This window comes from Perca fluviatilis, chromosome 14 (assembly GCF_010015445.1).
Source record: "Perca fluviatilis chromosome 14, GENO_Pfluv_1.0, whole genome shotgun sequence".
Taxonomy (NCBI): Eukaryota; Metazoa; Chordata; class Actinopteri; order Perciformes; family Percidae; genus Perca; species Perca fluviatilis.
In genome coordinates this window covers 16,191,436-16,218,667 of record NC_053125.1, presented here as the reverse complement: position 1 = coordinate 16,218,667, position 27,232 = coordinate 16,191,436, and the positions used below count along the sequence as shown (strand labels likewise).

Sequence of the window (27,232 nt, the reverse complement as noted above, 5' to 3'; positions counted from 1 at the left end):
TGGCAGCCACCGTGTTAGAGGGGACAGGTGATTTATGACGCACAGGGCAGCAGGGTGAGCCACCATTTTCCTTCAGTTTGTTCTGGGTGTTGTTATGGCGTCCACACAGAGTCTATTAGTGCTAGAGAGCCGGAGTCGGGGTCCAGGATTAGCGATCAAAAGAGTGAGGGGGGTAAAAGGTTGGGGGTAACACGAGCCCGGCCTGCCCAGGTGCTGTGGTTGAAAAGAGACGCCCCATCTGTGGTGTGGATGGGTCCAACATGGGCCACGTGTGTGTGTGTGTGTGTGTATGCATGTGTTGGCTTCCAACATGGTGTACATGTGTGTGAATGACTTTTATGGGGCGTACACTTCGTGGTGAACTCCGTCTAGTTGGATTTGAACCGTAACCGATTGGTTTTCAGGCTTGGCGAGGTGACCCCTGACCTACTTTACGACATTTGCACCCCTGACCACATTTTACCTTCACATTACTCCCTGTGCCACCCAGTCAATCTGCCATGTACAAAGATCACAGCACCACAAAATATATTTAATGTTTTCACCACTTCTCCTCTACAACTTAAAAATGACCTGTTTCTCACTTTTGAATTGTTTTTAAATTCAATTTACTTTCAAAAATCAGTACATACATAAATACTGCTTTCTCTGGGGTCCAGGGTGAATATATTAGTTAGTGCAGTCTGTTGATCGTGTGTACCGTCGTCCAGATTTAGTTCTTATTCAATTCAATGACTGTACAAAAGGCTTATATTTAAATATTTCACGTTGGTTTAATTCAAACTGAAAATGTTACAACTGGGTTTGCAAAAAGTGACAAAACACACAAAAATCGCAGTTCATATTTTTATCAATAAATACTTTTGTTTTAAAGTTCAAATGCAGATATTTTTCTTTACACAGTATTTCCTGCCAGGCGTGACACTGATGGTGGTCTCACATGTGGGTGGTCTCATCTTCAGGGTCTGTGTCATGTGGCAGAGAGGTCTGGGCTTCAGGGAGGTTGTTGCACTGCAGGTAGCACAAAACCACTTGGACCTAAAGCACACACACAGAGAAGCTTGTAAAGTTGCGTTTACCTCTCTGCCTAAATAAAATCTCATTTAAAAGTCAAACTTATTTTACAGTAAACAGAATTATTTGACATGTGTTCATTGTAACATATTGTACATTACTTAAATATCTTTTACCTTTTGTGTCTTGTATTTGTTGTTTATTAATATAGTTAATTTATTTTAAGGCAGAATAAATCTGTTTTATGTATCTGAAGGGTTTCTTTTCAAAAAAGTAATTTGTTTATTATGTCATTGTGGTAATGTATTTTTATAATGGAAATTTGGAGGGGGTTGCAACCTTAAGGAGTTTACAATCAAAAACTAATTGATGGATATTTTATAAATTGACTCCAGTATTTTCTTTAACATTTTATATATTTAATTTTTTAATACTTTTTGTCAACAAAAAAGGATTCCGTATAGACCTTTTTAACAGCAGACATGTTGACATGTCATAGTAGGAAAAGCACAGGTGTATTCAAAACCATTAATGATGGCTGCATTCCACTTAGGAGAGGTCCTGGTATTGTGCATGCTGACTCACTGAAATAGCTTACTGGGACACTTGATGGAACTGAGCCATCAAGGTTATCAATTTCAGCTATGCTTTTCCTACTAGGACAAGTCAAAATGTCTGCTGTGAAAAAATTCCATTTCCTTATAAATAATTGTATTCCTGTCAGTGTGGAGAAGGCTTAAAAACAGCTGCAAGATAAACATCACAACTAACTGAATGAATAAAATATAAAACAGAAAATGAGACAATACTTTTAAAAACAACAAAAAAGTAAATGTAATTTTCGCAAATGCAACTGTTTAGAAAGCAGAGACCTTATTTTGGAATTTTGAACTGTTGCAAAACCAAACATCAATTATCTTCTCTAAGTATTCAGCTGTACTTTTTGCTGCTTCATTCCCACCTGCACCACCACCTCCTGGGAGATATCCACGGTGGGGCCGTCCTGCCCCAGTCCAACCACAGGGGGGCGTATGAGGCTCGGACCGAACACTGTAGCCAGGTTCTGCAGAGACATCCTGTTGACGTCTTGCTTTTCAGACACTCTGGAGAAAAAGGATTAAAAAGAAATATGAGGTGCAGTGAACTGGAAGCAGCATAACTTACTCTGAAAACAAGTTCAGTGGGATTAGTGCCAGAATCTACTGTCTCTCCTATCATTTCCTGACAGATAATTGTGCCAGGAGTTATTATGTTGTGTGCTGTTGTCTGATTGTTGTCAGACCGTTGGAGGTGGTGCAGGAGGTACAGGAAGGTGTGGCGGTTGGGGTCTGGACAGGAGTGCAGCAGGGACAACATGGACACAAGCCGGGAGTTTATGTCCTGGATATCTACAGGGGAGAGAAAACACATGTGAAGTTCCGAGCACTTCTAAGTTCAGTTTACTTAGCTGAGAGGCCATTTCAAGCACAAGGGGGTGGAATGTATTAGAGTTATCTTATAAAATAATACTAGAGTCATTTAGAGCTGTTGTAGCCCATTTTCTATTTTACATTTTAGGTCAACCAATCTGGAAATTAACTACTGTAGCCTTAATAAAAGAAAAAGTCTTGGCTATGACATTTACATTTCTACAGAGAAATGTTTTAGGGGATTTACAGTATTCCTGCCAGATTTCAGATGACTGACATGAAGCATGAGTTTTGTTTGTGGTCCAAACACTCAACTCCAAATGTAGGCGTCCTGTTTATTGTGTTAAATTACCTGTCTATGAATGACAGCTATTTGCCTCTGAACTCTTAACATATCAATTGAGAAAAGGGGCAACTTAAAGTGTCTAATGGCCTCAAACTTGAACAACTTAAGAAGAAACCCTCCATGTTTTTGTGACGTGTCTTACCCAGCATCCTGGCCAGGCTCTGAAACATCTCAGTGGGTATTAGAGGCTGCGGCAGCTCTCTGAAGTATAGTTTGAGAACACCAGTGACGGCATTCACTTCAGCACTTCTCAGCCTGGTTACTGCTTCACGCAGATCTGAGTGGGGCAGACACAATAAAGACAGTGGTCAATACATATGCATCTTCTTTTGGCACATACTTCCTTCCTCATAGGCACAAGAAAAAAAAAATGCCTAGTCATAGTGCTGAGAAGCAGCAGCTTACGAGTCAGAATTCTTCACAGTTGCGATATGAACAAATCTGCACGAATAACAAACATGAGCCATCCATCAGAAGTGGAAGTTTCAGAGCTGCCAGGCATTTTTAGACATGCCAGCAACAATCGCTCTCTAGGCATGGCAATGTCGGTCGCACCACCACTTCGGTCCAGATTGAAATATATATTGGATGGACTGCCGTGAAATTTTGTACAGATATTTATGGTCACCAGAGGATGAACCCTAATGACTTTGGTGATTCCCTAACATTTCCCATATAGTCACCTTGAGGTTAACATGGATCAGAGTAAAATATCTTGACAACTACTGTATGGACTGCAGTGAAATTTGGTTTTCACATTCATGGTTCCCAGAGGATGAATTGCGTGAAATGATCTAATCCTTCAAACCTTAAAATAACTGCAAAACCAATAACATTCCCATCGGCCTAAATGTCTGCATGTTTACACACTAAACTAACATGGTGCACATTATACCTGCTAAACATCAGGTTAGCATTGCCATTGTGAGCATGTTAGCATGCTGATGTGAGCAAGTAGAGCCTCACAGAGCTGCTAGCATGGCTGTGGACTCTTGTGTAACCTTTCAGGAAGCTATGGTTTTGTCAGTTTGTCAGCATGGTGACCCAGTACCAAGTTTACAAAACAACTCAAAACCTTGGATAACAAAAAAACTAAAAAGGTCTGTCTGAATGACACTTGTGCAACATGTCAACAGAAAAGCTTGCAGTGTGCTTTCTTACTGCTGTTAAATGCAGTCTTGAGCATGGCGATGTCACTGGTGGTTCCTGAAATCCTGTAGATGCCCACCTCGCCCATGCCTCTCCTCTCCACCTCATCCACGCAGCAGCGCACCACATGTGGGACCAGCACTCCCTCCTGTCTGAAAGAGAATTGAAAGTATCAGACGTTTGATACGATGGATGGGGGTGTTCCATTGTAGAGTCCACTCTTGCCACACTTCTGATTTTCTTCAGCACACTCGCCCACCAAACCAAACCGCCTCACTTCTTAAAAATAACTGTACAAAACCACACACAAGGGAAATTAAACTCGACTGAACTGCAGCTTTCAGTTTCATGTCTTTTAGACACCACTATGAGCCCAGACCCGATCAGCAACAACAATTATTGTTTTATTAGGACTTACTGTGCCACAGTTTCAATGGGGATACAGAAGACAGGTTGTTGTTGAGCTGTAGAGCTAGGTGGTTTAAGCAGGTGGGGACAGTACTTCAGGGAGAGAGTCACCTCTACCTGGCCGAGGTGTAGAGTCTGTCTCCTCCATCGCTTATTCAAGGTTTTAGATTCCAACTGATAGACAAACACAAAATATTAGAAAACAAACATGACGGCACATGTTTAGAAAAGCACAACGATTTTTATTTTGAATCCAGGCCATAACAAATTTCAGTCACTTGGGGGCAGCAGAACAAGCTAAAAACACAACATGGACACACAGAATGACCTTAACAAGTTGATACGACAAACACATTTTCTATGCAAACATCCAGCAGATACACAGCAACATTAGCATTTATTTGGAGTCCAATATTTACTCTCTCGCTTTGGTCTCCAACTCCTGAGGGAAATATCTGGCTCTTTAGAGACTAAATGCGCCACTATGTTCACTAGCTATTCGCAAACTTTATGTTAGCCATTGGCAGGCAGCATATAGTCAGTTTATCAGAGCTTTTTTTGCTGAAAACAGCTGAAAACACTGATGAGAGCTTTAAGAGTGAGTCGTGGGCCATAAAGCCAAAACAATGAGCTGAAATATATGCTAAAATGTCCTGTAGAGCTGTGGGGAAAATGCAGAGTCCAGTGATAAGTAACTGTGGCTTGTCACTACAAAGACTTTCCACATTCCATAGTCATTTGACCCATCTTTGATTCAAAGCAATAAAGCGCCGTCCTTCTTGATACCTTTACAGAAGCTTTGCCCAGGACAGTATCATCCTGTCCATCTGACTGACTCACGCAGAACACCCTTAGGTGCTTTGCCCCGTCCACCTGGAACGACAGCTCCTGTTTGACAAAGAACTTGGTGTTACCACTGACAATGACAGCAGTGTCCCAAAGCTACAACAGGAGCCTTCCTGTCTTATTTTAAGCCTTTTGATCCCGGCTACCAGTTAGTGTAGATTTTACTGCCGCTGATCATGTTTAAAGCGTTGCATTGTCTGGCCACTGTGCCGACTTTTGAAATGTCCTGAAGCCTGTCGGATGCTGTCTAGACATGAAGAAGTCATATCCCACTCTGGACTAGCTGACAAAACATCTGTCTTTAATATCAGTTTTAACTCACATTTATTTAAGTTTAAAAGGGCAATATGCGTTTAATTATTTTCGTTTAAAAAAAAAAAAACTAACCTGGTCCCAATGTGGGTTAAGGCTGTGGACAGATGAGTGTGTCTGGGCTTGTTTATCGTAAAATTCATAGCCATCCACTTCCACACACACATACACACCTGAAGGAAAACAAACAAAAATGAGGTGGCCTCTAGTTTATCATTCAGATAGAGGGTGTGATCACCTCAGGACCTATCAACCAAATAATGTATCCTCTAATTGGAGATTTAGTGTAATTAAATTATATATATATATATATATATATATATATATATATATATATATATATATATATATATATATATCTCACATACAGGCTGGTTGCTGCAGGCCGCAGGCCGAGTGGATGGCAACACTCAGAGTCCCACACAAAGACTCCTCGTTCTCTACTGGTGAGAGACAAAGACAAACATCCTGAAGCTCATTGGATTTTATCATCCTGAACAAATGAATCTTAGCAAGATGAGAAAGACATAAAAAAAAGTGTTGAAAAAGGTTTGAGGCCAGCATTAAAAGATCAAAAGGTAAAACAGAGTCACAGAGTATTGTATGTCAGATACAGGATGTGATTCTGTAGTGAGGGAAAGAGGACAGAGGTTGATATATGTAGTGGTTGTACCAGTGTTTGTGCTGTGAAGTGGTGGCTGCTGGGTCATTCTCAGTTTCACACATGCACTGGTGAGGGTGAGCAGGTCTGGAGGGACAGTTTCTATGTCTGATAAACGACACAGCAAAACAGCTTACAGAACCATAGTAACTAACTGAAAGAAAAAACACCACATTAGACTGGAGTCTTTAAGAGGCTTGTTAGTAATGCTAGTGCTCCAATACTTATATTTGACAATAGACAGACTAAAATCTATATTAGTCCTGCTGTTCATCACTGTTCATCACACCCCCAACCGGCCCCGTCAGACACCGCCTACCAAGAGTCTGGGTCTGCCGAGGTTTCTTCCTAAAAGGGAGTTTTTCCTTGCCACTGTCGCAATAGCCACTTCTAATGCTTGCTCTTGAGGGAATTACTGTAATTGTTGGGGCTTTGTAAATTATAGAGTGTGGTCTAGACCTACTCTATCTGTAAAGTGTCTCGAGATAACTCGGTTATGATTTGATACTATAAATAAAATTTCAAGTGAATTAAGTAGCGTAGCAGACAGTTGCTAAAGTCTTTGGCTTCCACTTCCATTGTTCCTATTTTCAATACAATTTAATACATGTGTTATGACGTATTTTCTGGAACTGTTTTTACAGCTATTCATTTTATAAATAAAATACATTTTAAGTGTTCATTTTTACCATAGATGTGAATCACTTTTTGTATGAGCCATATTCATTTTGTATTATTTCATGTAATTTTGTCCTGTGCCACTAGGGGGCTATATGTGCTTTGTGGCTCAGCTGACTTCGGGTCAGCCCAGGTAGGCCATTTAGCCTAGAGGAAACCCAGACACAGGTGTTGCTGATTTGGGAAGCAAACAGTTTTCGACTGTGCCTTTGTGCCTTGCCTTCGTGGTGAGCAATGCAGTTTGTTGTTTTGGTTACAATTATCTCGCACCGTTTATTTACCTCCATATATCATACAGCGGCCTACATGGAGAAGGTCACAGGATGGCCAAGTATCAAAGCTGAGGACCCCAAAGCGCTTAAAGCTTATGGACTTTTCCTCCGTGAGTGTTCCAACGCTATGGATGATCTTCAGTACTTGGAGGAACTTAACATGTCATCAAACATAAAGGTTCTGAGTCAGAAGCTTCCGTATAAACTCAGAGACAAGTGGAGAGCAAAGACATGTCAGATACTGGAGAAAACTGGTCGAAGGGCACGATTCTCAGACATTGTGAAGTACTTCGAGCACCAGGTCAGAATCATTTCAGATCCAGTCTTCGGTAACATACAGGACACTTCTCCTGTTATCAAAGGAGCTATAAAAGCAAGCAAGTCGCAGGTGAAACCACAGCTGAGAAGAAAGCTTTGCAACCCAGGTGGTCATTGAGGATGGATGCAAAGCAGACGCTCATAAGAATGAGGATGGATGTAGCAAACCAGATGGTAACAAGAAGGAAAAGGCTCAGAACAAAGTGACATCCTTTACCAAGTGTGATTCTATTTCCTGCCTGTATTGTGCTGCTGGTAATCATGTTTTGGAGCAATGTTTTAAACTGGGAAGAAAGACACACAGGGAGAAACTGGACTATCTAAAGGAGAAAGGTCTGTGTTTCAGTTGCTTGTGCACAGGACACTTGAGCTAGAATTGTGACAGGCGCATTACTTGCAACAAGTGTAACCAAACGCACCCCAGTGTTGCACATAGGAGAAAAGGAAAAGGTTACTCAGAAGGATCAGAAGGATGGTGAACAGAATACTGAGCAGTCAAATACTTCTGACAGCTGTACAACATCCTCCACTTGTAGTCTTACAGGGGCTGGCCACTGCAATGGAATTCTTCCCATTTTGCCTGTTAAGGTAAAGTGCTCAAAGGGAAACAAGGTTATTGAAACCTATTCCTTTCTGGACCCAGGGAGTACAGGAACTTTCTGCACCAGGAAGCTCATTGACAAGTTGAACATGGAAGGACGCAAATTCAAGATTCATATCCGCACCTTGGGCCATAATAATGCAGTAGAAAGCTCCGTTGTTGACAGTCTGGAGATTTCAGGTCTTTCTGGTGAGTGCTTTTATCCACTTCCCAAAGTGTGTAACCAGAAAGAGATGCCTGTCTCTACAGCCAACATAATCAGCGAAAGGGAGCTGAGAAAATGGCCTTATTTAGAGGAAGTAAATATTCCCCATATAAACACTGATGTTGACCTGTTAATTGGCACAAACGCCTCCAAGTTGATGGAGCCTTCGGTGGTGATCAACAGTCATGAAGGTGAAGACGGCCCTTACGTGATCAGAACCCTACTGGGGTGGGTAATAAATGGTCCGTTAAGAGGAAGCAGCGACTGTGGAAGTGACCACCCTTCGGTTTATGCCAACAGAATTGCCATTGACAGAATTGAAGAACTGTTAACCAGCCAGTACAACTACGACTTCAATGAGCGAGCTTCTGCAGAACAGGAAGAGATGTCAAGGGAGGAAAAGAAGTTTGTGAAGATAATGGAAGGCTCTGCACAGCTTCAGAACGGACACTACACGTTTCAACTGCCTTTCAAAGGGAAAGATCTTTCGATGCCTAAAAACCTTGGTGTTGCCATGCAACGTGTTCATGGTCTGAAAAGGAAACTTCAGAAAGATGCAAGCTTTCATGAGGAGTACAACAACTTTTTTGCTGATGTCATTAGCAATGGCTATGCCGAAGAAGTGCCGCAGCATCAGTTGGAAACGGCAACAGGGAAGGTGTGGTATATCCCGCACCACGGCGTGTACCATCCACGGAAAAGAAAGCTACGAGTGGCGTTTGACTGTGGAGCAGAGTACAAAGGGGTCTCGCTCAACAGTCACCTCTTGCAAGGACCAAACCTCACCAGCTCGTTAGTTGAAATTCTTATGAGGTTCAGACAGGAACAAGTGGCCATAATGGTGGGCATAAAGGCTATGTTCCACCAGGTTAAGGTGGCAGAGGAACACCGGGACTACTTAAGATTCTTATGGTGGCCTCAAGGTAACCTGGAGCAAGATCTTGTAGAGCATCGCATGACTGTCCATTTATTTGGAGCGGTTTCATCACCCAGTGTCGCCTGCCTTGCTCTTAGAAAGACCGCTGAAGACAACCAGGCCAACTTTCCAACAGAAGTGATTGAATCTGTCAACCGAAACTTCTATATGGACGACCTATTGAAAAGTCTGCCCTCTGAAGAGGATGCAGTCACCATGGTTAAGAACCTTATAACCATTTGTGGCAGAGGAGGGTTCACCCTCACTCAATGGATCAGTAACAGTCGAGAAGTGCTTCAAAGCCTCCCAAAGGATCTCAAGTCCAAGAACCTGCATGAGCTTGATCTGGAGAGGGATAAGCTGCCATTGGACAGAGCTTTGGGTATTCAGTGGTGTATCGAGACGGACACTTTCAACTTCAAGCTGAAAGTCATGGAGAAGCCGGCAACCAAGCGAGGCATGCTATCCATCATCAGTTCCGTCTACAATCCATTGGGATTCCTGGCACCTCTAGTACTCCCCGCCAAGCTGCTGTTGCAGGAGTTATGCAGGACAAAGTGTGATTGGGACGATCCAATACCTCCAGCTTTCCAGCAGAAGTGGAAAAAATGGCTGACAGATCTTGAGAAGGTGGCATATTTCAAGATCCACAGATGTGTGAAGCCTGAAGGATTTGGGAGGACTGTCAGTGCCCAATTGCATCACTTTGCCGACGCGAGCGAGAACGGCTATGGTACGGCTACTTACCTGAGGATGCAAAACATGGATGAGAGGATTCATGTTGCTTTTTTATCTGGCAAAGCCCGGGTGGCCCCGCTGAAGCCTGTCACCATTCCCCGTTTGGAGCTCACCGCTGCGGTTGTTGCAGTACGAGTGGACAAGATGCTTCAGTCAGAGCTCCAGCTTCCACTAAAGAAGACTTGCTTTTGGACTGACAGCACATCGGTTCTTAAGTATATAAACAATGAGGACCGAAGATTTCAAACCTTTGTAGCAAACAGGGTAACCACCATCAGGGACAACTCTGAAGTTGAGCAGTGGAGATACGTTCCCACATCCCTGAACCCTGCTGATGATGCTTCACGTGGATTGAAGGCAGAAGATCTTGTGAAGCAAAGATGGATGGAAGGCCCGGGATTCCTACGGGAACCTGAAGAAACGTGGCCAACATTTCCTGTGGATACAAGTGTCACTGCCAACGACCCAGAAGTAAAGAGAAGTCTGACGGTCAATGCAATACTTGTTGACACCATCGCCACATCGCAACTGATGACCCATTTCTCTGATTGGCAAAGATTGAAAGTTGCAGTTGCATGGCTCATTAAGCTGAAAGGAACTCTGCTCAAACCGAGGGAGAAAAGAAAAGATATGGAGTAGTATTCACTTGCATAACAAGTAGGGCCGTGCATCTGGAAGTGACCTATTCCCTTGACACAGACTCATGCATCAACGCATTTCGAAGATTCATCTGTCGAAGAGGACAAGTCTCACACTTGAGATCTGACAATGGCACCAACTTTGTGGGTGCAGAAAGGGAGCTGAGAGAAGCCTTAGCCTCTTTGGACCACGACCGCATTGAAAGAACCTTGTCCAAGAAGGGAATCAAATGGAGCTTTAACCCTCCAGCTGGGTCACATCATGGTGGCGCTTGGGAGCGCATGATACGGATGATCAGGAGGATTTTGTGCTCTGTGCTCCGTCAACAAACCTTGGATGACGAAGGGTTCCATACTGTGCTCTGTGAGGCTGAAGCTATGCTCAACGATCGCCCCATCACAAGGCTGTCCGAGGACCCCAACGACCTTGAGGCGCTGACGCCAAACCATCTGCTACTCCTCAAAGGAAAACCAGTTCTCCCACCAGGACTGTTCGACAAAAGGGATGTTTACGCAAGGAGAAGGTGGAAACAAACCCAGTACATCTCGGATATCTTTTGGAAGAGGTGGATCCGCGAGTACTTACCGCTTTTACAGGAGCGTCAAAAATGGAACCAGGAGAAGAGGAGCTTTGTTCCTGGAGACCTGGTCATGGTTGCGGACTCCACAGCACCACGTGGGTCATGGATGCTAGGAAGAGTCCTGGAAACCTTCCCTGATAAGAATGGTCTGGTACGTGTGGTTCGTTTGCAGACCAAGACAAACATCACTGAACGACCCATAACCAAAATATGCTTGTTTAATGAAGCTACAGAGTAATTGGTTCCCATTTTTTAAATGGGCTAATTTTTCGGTATTTATGGCTCTTTTGAATTTGGTGTAATTGCTCTGGCAGATGCAATTAGGGGCTGGAGTGTATGAGCCATATTCATTTTGTATTATTTCATGTAATTTTGTCCTGTGCCACTAGGGGCTGTATATGCTTTGTGGCTCAGCTGACTTTGGGTCAGTCCAGGTAGGCCATTTATGGCGCTTTTCCATTACATGGTAACTACTCGCCTCGACTTTTTTGGTTTTCCATTACGAGAAAAAGTACCTGGTACCTGCTAACAGGTACTTTTTTTTAGTAAAATGGTATTGTGTCAACAAATCACGAATAGGTCCTCAACTAATGATTATTTTCATTATTTATTAATCTGCTGATTAATTACTTGATTCGTGAACTAAATCATTTGGTTTATACAATGTCAGGAAACAAATGTCCATCACCACAGTTTCCTAAAGCTTAAGATGATGCCATTAAATTGCCTGTTTGGTCTGACCAACATTGTAAAACCCAATATATTCAGTTTACAGTAAGACTGAAGCAGGCATAGGTAAAGAAAAATAAAATAGTTTCATTTGTACTGTCCAACATTAACTTGATCCTAGACAGTTTATGCAGAATTGACCTCAAGGAGGAATATAGTGTTCCTTTTGCAGCTGCTGCGCTGTGCTGACAAGACATCTGCTTTTGAGCATACTTGTCCATATCTATCATTTCTCCTTAGTGTGTGAAGTAAAGACCCATTTTGCACACTGTAATGATGCATGTGTGACATTAGAGGAAAGTGTTTGGGTCTACAATACAGGACACTTCCAGGCTTGTGAACTTACTGTCTGTGGTGAGTTTGTGAATGGCTTCTCTCCATTCTTCAAGCTCATACAGTGAGGAGAGGAGGAGAGTGTGACTCTGTATTGAGGTGAAACAGATTGTTTGATTTTAGTAATGTATTACTCAAAACTGCGACATCACTGACCATGTGTGTATGTGTGTGTGTTAGGAGTGTCACGATTCTCCAAATCCACGATTTTATTTATTTTTTTATTTTTATTTTTTTTAATATGGATGGCATCCATTTCTCAGAGTTGAATTGAATGGACCATTAGTTTAACGAGGTGCACCTAAAGGAACCATTGAGTCCTGTCGGAGCCCACATGCTTTACATTTGTTGTTTGTTTATACAACTCACTCACGGGGAAGGCAAAATGTTGCCATACCTGTGACTTCAGGGAAGCAGAAGGATTTTCCAGATCTGTTGTTTTTCTGTTATCTCTGACTCTGGTAGTAGCCATTGTGTCTGGAAAAGTGCAGCTGCAGGCTACCGGTAAGCTAACGTTACCCTGTGTATTAAGCTGCATGCTACCAGCCTGTAAGCTACCCTGTGTCTGTTTATTTTTTTCTTTGGATGTAAGCAAAAAGGCGAGTGTGTATAGAAAAAAATAAAATACTGGGGTAACTGCAGATGCTGCTTTTGACTTTGAGAGTCGAAACTGAAAGCTAATTGTATTTGATTTAAAATTGGAAACGTGACACCCCTAGTGTGTACCTTGCAACTGGGACTGTGCAGCTCCAGTGTGTAAACAGGGGAGTGCGTGAGCAGCATCAGCTCCAATTGCTCCATTTTCTTCCTGCTACGAGCGGCTAAAGCCAAGCCCTTGGACCCCTTCTTTACACAAAACACAGTTATATTTCATTCATCTGTTAAAAACACTCATCATACTCTTCTCTGTATTTGTCACATACTGCGTGTTGCTGTAGCTGTTGACGGAGGAGGTGCATCTTGGTTCTTATGGTGTGTAAGCGAAGGTTAGTGTCTAGTGAACGTTCTTGGTCTGCAATCCAGTGAAGTTTGAGACCAGCAAGAGGCACATACCAGCAGAACCTGTACTGGTCCTGCTTCCTGGAAGAATACATGCAGTGTTGTAAACTGTGGTCTCTTAAAATGTAGACCACAATTCCCACAAGCCCCTGTGCTTTCTCTTGCTGCACTCACCCTCTGGTTGCCTGTTTGAATCTGGTGCACAGCAGGAGGTCTGTGTAAAGGAAGAGATGACGCAGGCTGCGTTCCCCCTCGCTCACATCCACCACAAAGCCGTCACGCATCAGCTGACGTCTCTGGAGTAAACACAACATGTTCTGGGGTGTAAGCAAGTACACAGCAAGTAGCAAGTATGGGTGCATATGCAACTGAGCACTTTATAATGTACATCGTGGCCAGAATTTACACAGTGTAAGCCTCACCATGCCGTGACTGAGGGTGACCTCTCGTTTGCACTGTGAACTTTCGTTGACACCAGACAGGAAGCTGCGGGACAATCGCAGAGCTTCCTGTAAAAATGTGTAATCTCCATGTTCCATTGGTGTCGTGTTCAGGAGATCCTACAAGATCACAGAGGTTGCTTTAAAAAAATGCAATGTAAATAGGAAGAAAAAGTAAAGTAGCATCCGACTCCAGGCTAAGTCCTGGTACTTTTCTCCGTTTACAGTCCATGAGAAATTATTTATTCATCAAAATCTTGATGCAATATAAAAGAAAGATGAGCATAAGAGAATAACAGCAGAAGCTATAGGTTCACGAATAGATTTATTATCTCACACGCAGCACCAGTGTGGTCTTGGTTACTCTGTCCAAAGGCTTGTATAGTAGAGCTGTAAAAACAAAGACAGCAATCAGATAGTGTCAGCCAATAAGTTATAAAAAAACACTAACTTAGAGTATGTACCTTCAAATGTGTATGTGGTCCGAGTTTTGTCTGAGCCGTTACTAGACATCATGCTCTGGAGAGATAATGTGAGACTGGTTAGGATAACCTTCTACACAACCTTTTACAGGTGCTCCTCTGGAAGTGAAAAACTAGTGGTACCTGGGCCAGGGTTCGGAAGCGAGGGTCCGAGTGTGTGCACTTGCGAACAACTTCAACAGCTTTCTCATAGTTTTCGATGAAACCACCGTACAGACCAATCTGGTTCACCTGCGAAGGCAGAATAACAGATGGATGAATGGATGGATGGATGGATGGCGGGGAGGGAGGGAAAGCACCATTTAAAGTAGGTGATTGCCAAAGTGAATTCAAAAAAAAAAGTGAAGTGCCTTTCTTCCAAAACAAGATGTCTGCCATTCAAACAAATTGAACACTATGGCTGTATTCAAAACTGCCTACTACATACTACTGACAAACGCAGCATGCAGTACGTAGCAGTATGCAGTATGGAACTGTTTAATCAAATGTTTTTGCAGTATGCCAAGCCAGGCTTAAAACAAATCTCGTGATGTTCCAAACAAAGGCATCAGTGAAATCCAACAGAAACCAATGAATGTTCTTGATAAAGGTATTTCAGTAAAATTCTACTTGACTCCTTCGGTTTCTACTGTAAATCCACAGTATTGTTAATTGATAAATGTTTTTGGGCTTCCAAAAGGCAGCGTGACACAGGTGTTGTCACTTATTTGCCCAATTAGGCCTCTTCTCAGGACTTTGGGTTTGAACAAACTGTGCTTGATTGACATCTCCCTCACTCTCCTGGTAGTTTTGTTGCAGCTTTTAGGGTAGAACAACTTACTCCTTATTCCATTCATATTAGTGAATGTCATTTGGTGAGCTTACTTAATTAGAATATCATTCCACCCAGCTTTGACCAAAGTGTAATCAGCCAAAATAACAAAACCTGTGCAGGGGTGAGGGGCCATGACAAATGGCTCTGAAAAAAGAAGAAAACACATGTATCCATTGTGAAAAAATTGTAACATTTTAAGAATGGTTTTGTCATCAAAATATTAAGGTATCTCAAAAATTATATAAAACCACAACTAAACCACAATTTGTACGCCAGAAGCAGTGTGTGATCCAACAAGCAGTGTAGGGAGCTCACTATTTTTTACTTGTAACTTGGGGGCAAATCTGTTTTCCCTGACTTCATGAAGTAAGAGTTATATCCATGGTTTATATGGTTCTATGCAAGGGGGACTTGTGCTGCTGAGAGTTCATTGTGTGTAATGTTACACCATGCACTTGCCAAAGAAACATCCGTTTGTCACAGTCAGCAATGTTTTTCATTTACGTTTGGCGTGATGCACCTGGAACGCGGTCGGAAGTTGGACATTTCCACTAGGAAATTCCGACCTCAGACTCTGACTGGAACGCAGCATGACTGTGACTCGTGTTGCAAAGAAAAATTCATAGCTGTGCAAGCATGTAGGCCCACTTGCTTTATGTCAGCACATCTGATATATAATAAATGAATGACAACATCAAACCCCCACATGGGGATCAAAACCAAATACGGCCAGGACACTCTGCAGAGTGGTGTACTAAAGTTAGTGATGGAAAAGAATAGTATGCATGCTGGTAGTCTATATCAACGGCATTTCATTTACTGGACTGTTCCGGTGCCGCCGGAGGTGCCGCCTCACCTTCCGCTTTCTTTGTGTTGGCATTCTAATCTCCGGTCGATTCGGGAAACATCCTCTGAGCTACAACCAACAACAATTTTTTTTGGAGTCAAATTCTCATCATACACTCAACAGCCATTTTAATTCCAGAGCTCGCCTCCTTATGTGCACATGTTCCACCAAAACAAGTTCCTTCCCGAGGCTATTTTGCAGAGGAACCGTACCTGTGTCCAGAGTTTAGCGCCACCCAAGACAATTGTGATTGGTTTAAAGAAATGCAAAAAGGTATCTTTAAAGAATTAATTTCAGTAGTGACGGCAATGCTACACTAAGAGCCACTAGATGGCAGAAGGGCACTTTACAACGGTTTGAGTTTCTCAGAGTTTATGAGGTGCAATTGAATGCACCATGAGTTTAACGAGGTGCACCGGAAGTCCTGTCGGAGCCCACACGCTTTTCCGTTGGTTGTTTTCATTACTCACAGGGAAGGCAAAATGTTGACACACCAGTGAGTTCAGGAAGTGAATTTTTCTAGTTCTGTTGTTTCTCAGTTATCTCCGACTCCAGTATTGGCCATGGTGTCTGGAAAAGTGCAGCTGCAGGCTAACATTACCCTGTGTCTTTACCTGTATGCTACCATCCGGTGTTGTTGTTGATTTTTTATGCTACGTTTACACGTGGCCGGCTATTTTCATAAACGGACATTTCAACCTCTCGGTTTTCAGAAAAGTGTTCGTTTATATGTACCCGTGTATATATGCCGTCAATGCAGTCAAGAGCACGCCAGACCTGTAGGTGGCAGTGTAACGAGAAGCTCAAACCACGATCTCCAGTTTGGCTGGAGTTTTTAGAAATAATCGTTTTCTGTGATAAAAACGGGGTTTTCGTGTAAATGAGAGGCCAAACTGCAGGAAACAGGGCTTAAGACATGCACAAGTGCGCGGGGGTGGAGGAAAAAAAAATACTGAGGGAATTGATAATACTGCCTTTGATTAATAATTGAGATCAAACGCTTATTCCGATCGAAATAGTGACACTCCAAGTGAGGAATCACCCTCATGCATGAATCATACATCAATAATAATAAAGAAAAAATAGAAATGCATGGCAAAAAGTGGCTGGATTTTTGTTTTAGCCTGAAACTCCCTGACGTATGTCGTGAATTATTATTACTTGAAAAATAAATCAGAGTATTGGTGCTAGGTTAAAGATTTCTTAGGGGGATTTGGACTCATGGCGCTGTTCCATTAATGTTATGCATGTTATCACTGCTTGGTTTTTTACTTCATTTATTGCCTTCATTTGGACTGCCATGTCACTGCTACTACAGGTATTTTAGCAACTGGGTGTTTACCAACCAGAGGCAGAAACATGTGCTCCCAACACACTTTATCTGCTACCTGGAATAAATATAAGTTTAGTACAGCCCCAGGAGAGAGGAATAAAACAGGGACAGGGAGCCTGATAATTTACTCTGCTTTAACCCTCCCCACACACACACACACACACACACACACACACACACACACACACACACACACACACACACACACACACACACACACACACACACACACACACACACACACACACACACACACACACACACACACACACACACACACACACACACACACACACACACACACCTATCAAGAGTCATATCCAAGCATAGGTCTCTTAAAGGCTGTTATCAGGGCGTAGCCAGGCAAGCAGGTGTGTCTTGAGCATGGAGCAAACCCACAGGTGGATTCAATAACACTAACGATGCTGCACAGTTACCAGGCTTAAAGCACAGCTTCATTTTGGAGCCCTCGTTAAAGTCATTAATTACACCTGTGCTTTTATGGTTGGAAATTTTGGTTTTGTTGTATTCATATAAAACTATATGTACTGTTATTGCAAAAAATGCACACAATACACAAACATTTATGAGATAAGGGTGTTTGAGGACTAAAAACCGAATTAAAATGATCTAAGTGTAGAAAGGCAGAAATGCAGGATATTTTAATTAATTTGTTGCACAAATGTAGTCATAAAACCATGCTCGACTGCCAAACGTTTTCCTAGTTCTAGTGGATATCTAAAAGGTTTACAAAACTACCAAATATGTCAGGGTGAGTTATGGGGATATAAGTATAAAAATCTTTTCAAAATAAATATTTCCATTTCACTCATTGTAAACATTATATAGCTTAAATGAAGAGCTGGAAGGAGCTGATACAGAATATGTATGATTTTGTCACAGTGTAAAATAAAAATGTCAACCTTAAAGCTACTGATGTGAAAATAATAATAATAATAATAATAAATGGGTAAATGTTTGCTAAAGCAGTATTAATTGATTTTTTTTGTTGGCCACTTGGGGCAACGGAACAAGCTTTAAACACAACAATGACATAAAATGACAATGTAAATGACGTGAACATGAACATTAAAGCAATGCTTGTCCAATATTCACTCTCCTGTTATGTCTGTATCAACTTCTGAGGGGAGATACGACACAAAACTGTAAAGTTGCGGGCAATAAAATCAAAACAACCAGCTGAAAGACGCTAAAATGCTCAGTAGAGACATTTTTTTTTGTAGATTCCTAATTAAAGCACGACAGTGGATACAAGCACTAGAGTTAACACAGTTAGTCCTGACATACTAGAGAACTTACCATTTTCAGAAACAGGTCCCCCACCATCAGCTCAAAGCCTGCGTAGCTCATCTCTCCTTCCGCACCAGAACCGGGCTCAGTCTGGCAGTGTGCGCTCAGCCGGGCCTTCAGGCCAGAGAAGAAGCTTTGGTGCATGTCTCTGAGCTCAGGCACCTGGTAGAAAACAGTCTGGACCTGTCGACTGGACAGAACTGGCTGGGAGGTCCCGGCTGAGGCACGCAGAGCCTTCATGGGCTACAGGAAAATAAAAAATGTTTTAAACCAAATAACAAGCAGAGATGCTAAAGGCCAGCTAACGTAGGTGAGAAGAAAAGAAAAGAAAAGAAAAGAAAAGAAAAGAAAAGAAAAGAAAAGAAAAGAAAAGAAAAGAAAATAGGCAGTGGTGAGGCGAGAACAAGAAGAATCGAGTTCACAGTTCACAGTTCACATTTCACACAACCGCCCAAGCTTCACTTGCATGTGTTTCCACAGCCTCTCAACTCTGTCACATAAACCACAGCTGAAGAACAGCATGTTCGCATTACAGTTTTTTCCCATTGCTTACACACTAAAAACAAATTCTTAGACCAAAGCCTCAAAACCTAAACTTCTTGTAGCATACCTTAAACACAGTGTAACCATAGCTTAAACATATTGTCAACTTTGCACTTTGCTTGCAATTCTTTAACACACTTATTGTGAAACACTACACACGTTTTCTTACATTAGACACTTTGTTCAAAAACGAACTCTCCTGTTGTCATTGGGAAATCTCTCTGTTCAAAATATTAAAACTCATCTGGCAATTGTAGGAACTTACATACAGACCTGAAAACACTTGCACAGAAAACAGAACACCAATCGGTCAGAGCCTTAGCACTACTGAGTGACAACAGCACAAACAACATTTTTTTTTTTTAATGAGTCACGTGTCAAAATGCAGAAACGGGGTTGATGTTGCTGTTAATAGCAGAGGAAAACGTCCTGCTTTGAATATAGTTTTACTCTTATCAGGAGTCAACCCTAATAAATTAAATACAGTTTAGCATTTATTTGCTCTCATTAACTGCCAACTGAAACGCTAATAAAAGCAAAGACAATTTTACTTTCAAAGGGAATATGTTATGCTTACGCCCTCTCTAGCAGAAGTTAAACGAGATGATTGATACCACTCTCATATCTGTACAGTTAATAAGACGCTACAGCTAGCAGTTGGTTAGCTTTGTTGGCTCATGTTGTACCCCTACATAAGGGAGTTGACAAAAACAATCTCAACAACTATAGACCAATATCTAAACCGGCATGTCTGTCAAAGGTCCTGGAATCTTTGATAAATGATTAATTAAAGGTGTTTCTGTCTGGAGCCTCCATTTTGAGCCTATTTCATTCCAGCTTTAGAGCAGGGCACAGCACTACAACTACTGTTACTTTGGTCGTAAATGACATTGTATCAGCCTTTTTTTATTTTTTTTTAAGCACTGTGCTGTACTATTTGTTGATCTTTCCAAAGCTTATGACACAGTAGATCATTGCCTGCTCTTACAGATGTTACATAATATTGGCTTTGATATTAATGCTTGTAATTGGTTTAAGAACTATACTATCAGAAAGACAACAATCTGTTCAATTGGGAAGCTACAATTTTGAGTTTTTAACAGTAACAAAATATGTTCCACAGGGCTCAATCTTAAGTCCAGTTCTCTTCACCATTTATATCAATAATATAATTTTATCTTTGGTAAACTGTCATGCTCATCTGTATGCGGATGACACAGTGCTGTATTATGTTGCTGATTTTTCATTTCATTGTTCATTCAGCAATTGAAAACTTACAACTGTCCACTGGTATCTTTTTATCTATAAGGCTCTTGTTGGAAAACTGCCATCTTACCTTACATAACTTCTCTGTCACTCAGAGGGACATTATCAGACTCGCTCTGCTGACTGGCTTTTGCTTCATGTTCCATGAGCTCGCTCTGAACTTGGAAAAACTGCTTTTAACTTTAGTTCCCCTGACAAATAACAGTACTTTCTTAAAATCAACTCACTTGTGCCTTTTGGACAATTTAGAATCTGGTTTTAAACTTGCAAACTTCTACTTGTACTTGCTTTACATACAGTAACTGTACTGTATTTTGTATCCATATTATGGTACCTTATTTATCAAATTGTATTAATCAATTCTTCAATTCAGAAAGTTTTACAGTTTTATTGTGTTTTATCTTTCTCATGATGGTGTATTCTTTTCTGTGTTATTGTTTTGTTTAGTTTTTTCCAACTACTCAATGTCATTGTAAATGAGGGCCGCCCCTCAATGATCTTTTGAGTTTAAATAAAGTTTGAATTAATAAATGAGTGAATGAATGAGCTCATGAACAGGGAATAGCCTGGTTCTGTTCAAACATAACAAAATCTACTTACCGCCATCTCTGAAGCTCACTCATTAACATACTGCTGGTTTAGTAGGGGTTTAGCGTTAGCTAGCATTAGCTATATTCCTAGGCAACCAGCAGATACTTCAGGAAGTTACTGGTCCAAGCTAAGATATAGTGTGGCACATTGTCCCATAAAACAGTAAATTGTTGTTTTTTGTTTGGATTAAACAACTGAGATACAACATGTTAATTTGTGAGGTTTAGAGATGTGTGTATGTGGATTTTGTTAGCTTTGGAAAGAGCCAAGTTACCTGTCTCCCACTGTTTGCAGTCTTTGCTCTAACCTAAGCTAACTGGCTGCTAGCTGTAGCTTCATATCAACAGACATGAGAGTGGTATCAATCTTCTGAGAGACAAAAAGGGGAACCTCATCTCTGAAGGAGAAAAATCCATTTGTGGTTTAACAAGGAAGCTGAACAATAAAGACATTGGATGTGCGTTCTGCACATAATCTTGTATTACACAAAGCACATGAAGCGACAGCTGCTCATACTCAGTTAAACACATAGCAAACAAAGAAATTACCTCCTTTACATTCATGTAAAGTAAAAATAATGCATGTCTTTTTTGTGTTGTGACAGCAGAACAGCGGGTAATACAAATTATTATATCAACAGGGATGTTCCCTTTTTTTGCAATATGCAATAGAGAGATTAGAAAATGAGCTGACGCCTCAGTTTTTATGTTAAAATAAGAGAACCTATTTGTGCGTGTGTGTGTTTGTGTGTGTGTGTGTGTGTGTGTGTGTGTGTGTCTGTCTGTCTGTCTGTCTGCATGTGTGTGTGTGTGTGTGTGTGTGTGTGTGTGTGTGTGTGTGTGTGTGTGTGTATGGTACCATCAGCAGGGCCTCCAGCTCTCTGAGATAAACCTCCTCACTCTCCAGGATGCCTTTCAGGACCACCAGCCTCCTCTCCAGCATTTCCTCAGGGCTGCTAAACGTCTGAAGTCACAGACAATCAATAAATTCACTAAAATCCGTGTTCTGCCAATTCATTCAGTCAGTGACATTGCAAATGGTGCAATAGTTTTGAAACGCCAATAAGGACAAGTCAAAGAAAATGCATTCAAGAGTTAAGCTATTCTACAAAGTCAGAATTCTTTATAGGAGTGAATTAAAAAAAAGATGTTCTGAAGACAAATTTTAATTGGACAAACACTGATGACAGTCATGTTATCACACACTAAATAATTTCTCTGTGAATGACTTTGGCAAACAAAAGGAATTTGCTTATGCATATATAACACATAAAACATTAAATATGTCCTTATTTAGTGTAATAAAACTGTCACTTCTTCAATGCTTCTCTACATACTGGGGTCACAAGAAAACAAGGAGGGAAAGTCAATGTCAACAAAACCCAATGTTTAAATGTAGGCCTATTGATTTTAGTTTTTTTAGTTATTAAAGGTATGAAGTCAGTTGGACATTGAGGTATAAATGACTCCATGTACTTGCTGTACTTAGTGGTATTCTTCAAAATGCACTCAAATATAAGTCAATGATTAGCTGGTAGATAGGAGAGCTTTGAAGTATTCTTTTGCCAAATCAAAGCTATAACTCAAGGACCTGCTAATATCTTTTTTATAGTATTGAAATGTTTTAGGGTGCATCTGTACATAAAGTTCCATGTATTCCTCTCTACCTTACAACTGGTATCATAAAAATAAAAACCTTTTTACATCTGTAACGGGAAAGAATGCAAACTCACGGGGGTGTCGGGGAAGTCTAAGCTCTTAGGGAGGAGAGGAGAGAGCAAACAGGACACTGCCTCCTCCTGGAACACATCCTCCTCCAGGACTTCAGTCTCTGCTTCAACTACACCCAAACACACACAATACATAACATGTAGTACTAGTATGGAGGAATATTAAATAAGTTCCTCTATCTGCTCCCCTCCCTCCGTTAAATGTGTAAACATTAATGTTAACAAAAAGATCTTTGAATGAGGCGGTTTTTACACTTTTACACCAAAATATCACAATTTTAAACAGATAACGTATTTTCAACAAACTAAATAAGTAAATTAATACATTTTCCAGATTGGATTCTTTCCTTTTTTTTCTAGAAAAAGAGAGTGACAAAACACAAAGTCTCCTTGGCTCACCTGGTACATGCTGCGACTCCAGATAACACACAGCCTCCTGGTAGACGTCCATCGGGTTCTCGGAGGTCCTCTACTCACACTGCAAGCTGAGCTGTGTAGATGCAGCATGTGAACACACTGAAAACTTCCTCTTTCTGTTAAGGATGTGCAAAAGGGGAAAATCAAGCTTCCTGTATGTCTGGTAAAAGCCAATAAGAACTGGCACTTTCAATATTCCCATAGTTGCACTTCACTTCCTGTAAATGTGTAGATTTCAACATACTGGCTGCAGAGTATATACTATCAAAACTTCACAACTGCATATTCCTTCATCAGTTACTGAAATCATGAATCTGAAATCAATTTTAGCTAGGTGCTATTACACCGTATTTTAATTTTGATTACAGCTCTCCATTATGATCAGGATGTAGGTGTTACGATCAGTTAACAAGCTGTAAAAGTGTACACATATCTGGTGATAACAATGTAAAACATAAGGCATATCAAAATGCAATTGTCAGAGTTTAACTGCAACAACTGACAGTAGAGCAACATTCAGCCTCTGCTCATAAACACCAAAATCATATCAATTATATTATTTGATAAATTAAACAGAGAGGTTTACTTAGGGAAAAGAAAGAAGTCTGGCTGTATATTCCTGCATTGGTGTGTCCATTAAACATAAATGATAGTCACCAATAAATGGAGATAAGAGGCTTTTTATAGTCCAATGCTGCCCTCTATTGTAAAACAGATGTTAACACAGCTTTGTTTCTGCTCCTTTCATTCTTGTGTTCCAGTCCAATCTGTAGTTGTTGCTATTTAGTTTTCTTTCAGATCCTTCTTTTTACTTTTACTCGACTGATGTGACAAATGTTAAAACCACCACACCACTACTTCATCTAGGCGCATGGTAGCAATTGCTATTGTTGCTTGTGGTTTGTGGTATCATGAAACCATATCTACAGTTAACCTTGAAATTCTTTTTAAACAGCAATACATACAATTTGCTTGCAGTGTTAGCATTGTTTTAAAGTTCAAATGAGCAATATGTAATATCTGACCACATAGATTTGAGATTTATATTCCCATATTTGGTTGGTGTGTTTATATATATATATATATATATATATATATATATATATTGCCTACTACAGGAAGTGTGTGTGTGTGTGGTTTCTCCGCCTACACACCTCCCTCTGCCTTTCTCTCATTCACACACACCCGTTTCTCCTCAACCAACCCTAACTCTGACTCTGACTTTCTCCTTTCTCCACACTTCTCCAGACACAGGAAACTGAAACTTAACTGGATACTGGAGGAGAACAGCTCAATGTTTGTGATGAGCAGAAAAGAGGAGAGCTGTCCGGAAATGGCCTTGATAACTGGGTCCTTGAAAACAATAAAACAATAAGTAACTAGTGACACACAAACCAAGATACTCAGTAAAACATCAAGTACTGTACAGATAGAGAGAATAAAACAGCAGCTACATGCCAAGCAATATGTGATGAAATAGGGAAACTTCAAACGGTATATCAATAAAAACAGTGCCAGGAAACATATCCTTAGTAGTAGTACTATTAAACTATATAGGAAGTCATGAAGAGTAGCTAATGTTTAAGCTGCATTTTGCAACAAGTCAACATAAGGAATAATGTGATACATAAATTATTTATCGTGAGCCATCGCTTGATAGAACGGACATTACGGTAACTTGGAAATGTTTACTGGATGAATTAAACAAGACTGAGGAACCAAAAGGTCAGAGGAAACTAATACACCCAGATTTTTGGCAAACAATATTACATTTGCTGCCAACTTCCCTTTTCATTGTGGAGATAAGAAAAAGAAGAAGGAACAATTCAACAAGATTATTCTTTACCAAAAGATAATAAAAATAATATTGGTAGTATGTGTAAATGAATATGTTAAACTTTCTACATCTTACCAGTGCTCAGATCTCCCTACTTACAGGCCAGCAGATGAACTCTAAAGTGACACAAAATGTTCAAAACGTTCTTTGGAGCCGCTCCAGAATTTATACTTGATGCGTCACAAGTTTGAGACTTTTACTCCTCTGGTTCCTATCTTTGAGAAAGAAAAGCTCATGTTCACAAATATTGATTGAACTTTCCCAGGCCATGGAAATAACATATTGGAATTCTTAATTTAGGTGGTGTTTGTCTTATTTTGACTTTATTTTAGTTTGCATGGAAACCCCTCTATCTGTGCAGATCCTAGCATATCAGAGCAGTTGATGTTGTTTCACTACTGAAAACTCTTCTGCACAGATGTGTGGTGGTGACAGTTACAAAATACCACAAGACACTCTGTTTTTCTTGGCTTCATGGGGAATGTTTTCATTTGTGCCACCACCGATCTTATATTAATAAAATGACTATTAAATAAAAGCTAGGACTCTCTTTTATAGGTTATGAAACAAAACTGGATTTTAATATCCCTAAGGTATGGTAATTTAACAGGATCCTAACCCTAATCCATACAGAGAAATCCAACAAACTATTAGATTACAATAATCTGTGATTAACTGGAACTGTTTTTCCTGAGTGTTTTTTTCTTTTGATTACGTGGTTTACTCAAGACACTCAACTTTCCCTTTGAACTTTGGCCCCCGCATACAAAAGGAATAATTGCATGAAACATCCGTAGCTTTATTGCTCACACACACACACACACAGATTTAGCCTTTATTAGATAGCGCCAGTGGAGAGATATCAAGTTACGAGAAACTGGATTCAAATGGGGTCATTGGTGTTCATGGTAAGCTCCTTTATCTCTAAAAACGCCCCTGGTATTTTTTTTAAGATAATTTTTTTCCCTTTATTATTGACAGTGGATAGACAGGAAAGGTGGGAGAGAGATGCAGCAAAGGGCCACAGGTTGGACTCGAACCCGGGCCGCTGCAAAGGACTCAGCCTACATGGGGGCGCACGCTCTTACTGGGTGAGCTAGAGGTCACCCCGGTTCTTTGCATTTTAATCAATATAAATTGCATCCTGAGCTAACGTAACTTATTGACTTGGTTATGACTTTATCACAAGATTTGTTTGTGTAATGTATAACTCCACAAAGAGACTTCTTTAACTTTAATAAATCACCACTGTAAACACTACAAAGTTTGATAATATTGGGACACCCAACAAACACTATTTGTGAAACTTCTTTTACTCTATATCCACAATATCCCTGTTTGGTCGTTTCAACCTGTGTTCCTCTTTGTCGATTCTCTCTTTTTCATAGGTTAGCATCATTTGAAAGACTGTTCCCCCTCAAAATATTAAATCATTTTGTATTTTAACTACTGGCTTTAGAACTTAAGAGTTTCTCGATTATTTTAAAAACGTACGTATCAGTAAGTGTTCCAGACTCTCTATTACTATATCAGGTACATTCTTTTTGCCATTTAAACTACTTTAAAGTGTTTTTTTTTTTAAGTATTTACACATTGAATTTCAAGAGTTTGACCATGTGGGTTTTTAAATTACCGTTGTCTAACTTCCCCTTTCTATGTGTCTATTTCTGATGTTGTGCCAAAGCATTACTCTTTAACTGATACGTTGACCTCACTGCCTTTTATTATGTTTGGCTCAGTTGATTGATTGAATTGAATATTGATTCAATATTTAATCATTCAACAACTATGGATCGTCACACCTAATTATCAATGATGTACAAATATAGTGCACTCTCACTGACAAACTGATTTTTGATCAAATATCTCATATATCAAATCAAAATTTGTGATCTGTCATGTGTGTTGAAGGCAGGAGTCAAACCAGGAAATGACTCAGTAACCGACAGCTACAATCAAACCTTTCACTTTCCATGTATCTGAAACAGTTTGGCCAACTTTCACATCATTAGAAAAGAGAGAAGCGAGTGTGTCTCACTTCAGTATGAAGACTTCATACTGGAGTTTTAGCCGGTTGACAAAATAATAATAATAATAATAATAGTGTGATGTTGTTGTGGTAAAGATGCTAGATGGAGCTGGTTAACTGAAATAGCAATATCTTATTAGCCAGAGTGTAGCAACCAGACCTGAAGGCTATTTCACAAAACCAAGATAAGGGATTAAGCCAGGATTTCCAAGTTATCTTATCGCAATTTAGCCTTGACTCGGTTTCACAAAAGCAGACGCACCTAAGTTACCATGGAGATTTATTCACTACAGTTAGCCTGGTCCGGACCAGGCCAGGATTTATTAATCCTGGAGCCTTTTCTGTTCACTCAGCAGTGCTTTTACCTTATTGTTATCAGCCTGCATTAAAATACAATATGTGCATATTGCTGTTCATTTAAGTACTGTTATTATTTAAAG

At 40.5% G+C, this 27,232-nt stretch overlaps 1 protein-coding gene across 5 annotated transcripts; it reads right to left on the bottom strand.

Annotated features, from left to right (window-relative positions):
- Window positions 1-832: 832 nt before the first annotated feature.
- si:dkey-33c9.6 (active breakpoint cluster region-related protein) lies at window positions 833-27,232 on the bottom strand. Of its 5 annotated transcripts, XM_039821315.1 has the most exons (23): window positions 24,197-27,232; window positions 22,909-23,042; window positions 22,513-22,619; window positions 21,639-21,743; window positions 18,390-18,623; window positions 14,199-14,306; window positions 14,058-14,112; window positions 13,931-13,983; window positions 13,576-13,713; window positions 13,328-13,449; window positions 13,078-13,234; window positions 12,881-13,000; window positions 12,168-12,243; window positions 6,158-6,253; window positions 5,853-5,927; window positions 5,560-5,657; window positions 5,113-5,214; window positions 4,337-4,500; window positions 3,931-4,070; window positions 2,912-3,046; window positions 2,297-2,402; window positions 1,976-2,117; window positions 833-1,038 (listed from the first exon to the last, which is right to left on the bottom strand). In XM_039821315.1, the coding sequence occupies exons 2-23, from the start codon at window positions 22,958-22,960 to the stop codon at window positions 937-939; spliced, it is 2,487 nt and encodes an 828-aa protein (XP_039677249.1). In that variant the 5' UTR covers window positions 22,961-23,042; window positions 24,197-27,232; the 3' UTR covers window positions 833-936. The 5 variants fall into 5 exon arrangements, with proteins under 5 accessions (XP_039677249.1, XP_039677252.1, XP_039677251.1 ...); XM_039821318.1 differs by lacking the exon at window positions 24,197-27,232 and having other exon boundaries at window positions 5,853-5,924; window positions 22,909-23,966; XM_039821317.1 differs by lacking the exon at window positions 24,197-27,232 and having other exon boundaries at window positions 12,881-12,997; window positions 22,909-23,966.

Coding starts and splice junctions, on each gene's coding strand:
- si:dkey-33c9.6 (XM_039821315.1), bottom strand. CDS start 22,960: ATGGACGTCTACCAGGAGGCTGTGTGTTATCTGGAGTCGCAGCATGTA. Junction 13,984..14,057: donor GACCACATACACATTTGAAG/GTACATACTCTA, acceptor TTGTTTTTACAG/CTCTACTATACAAGCCTTTG. Junction 12,244..12,880: donor TGCACAGTCCCAGTTGCAAG/GTACACACTAGG, acceptor ACCTCAATACAG/AGTCACACTCTCCTCCTCTC.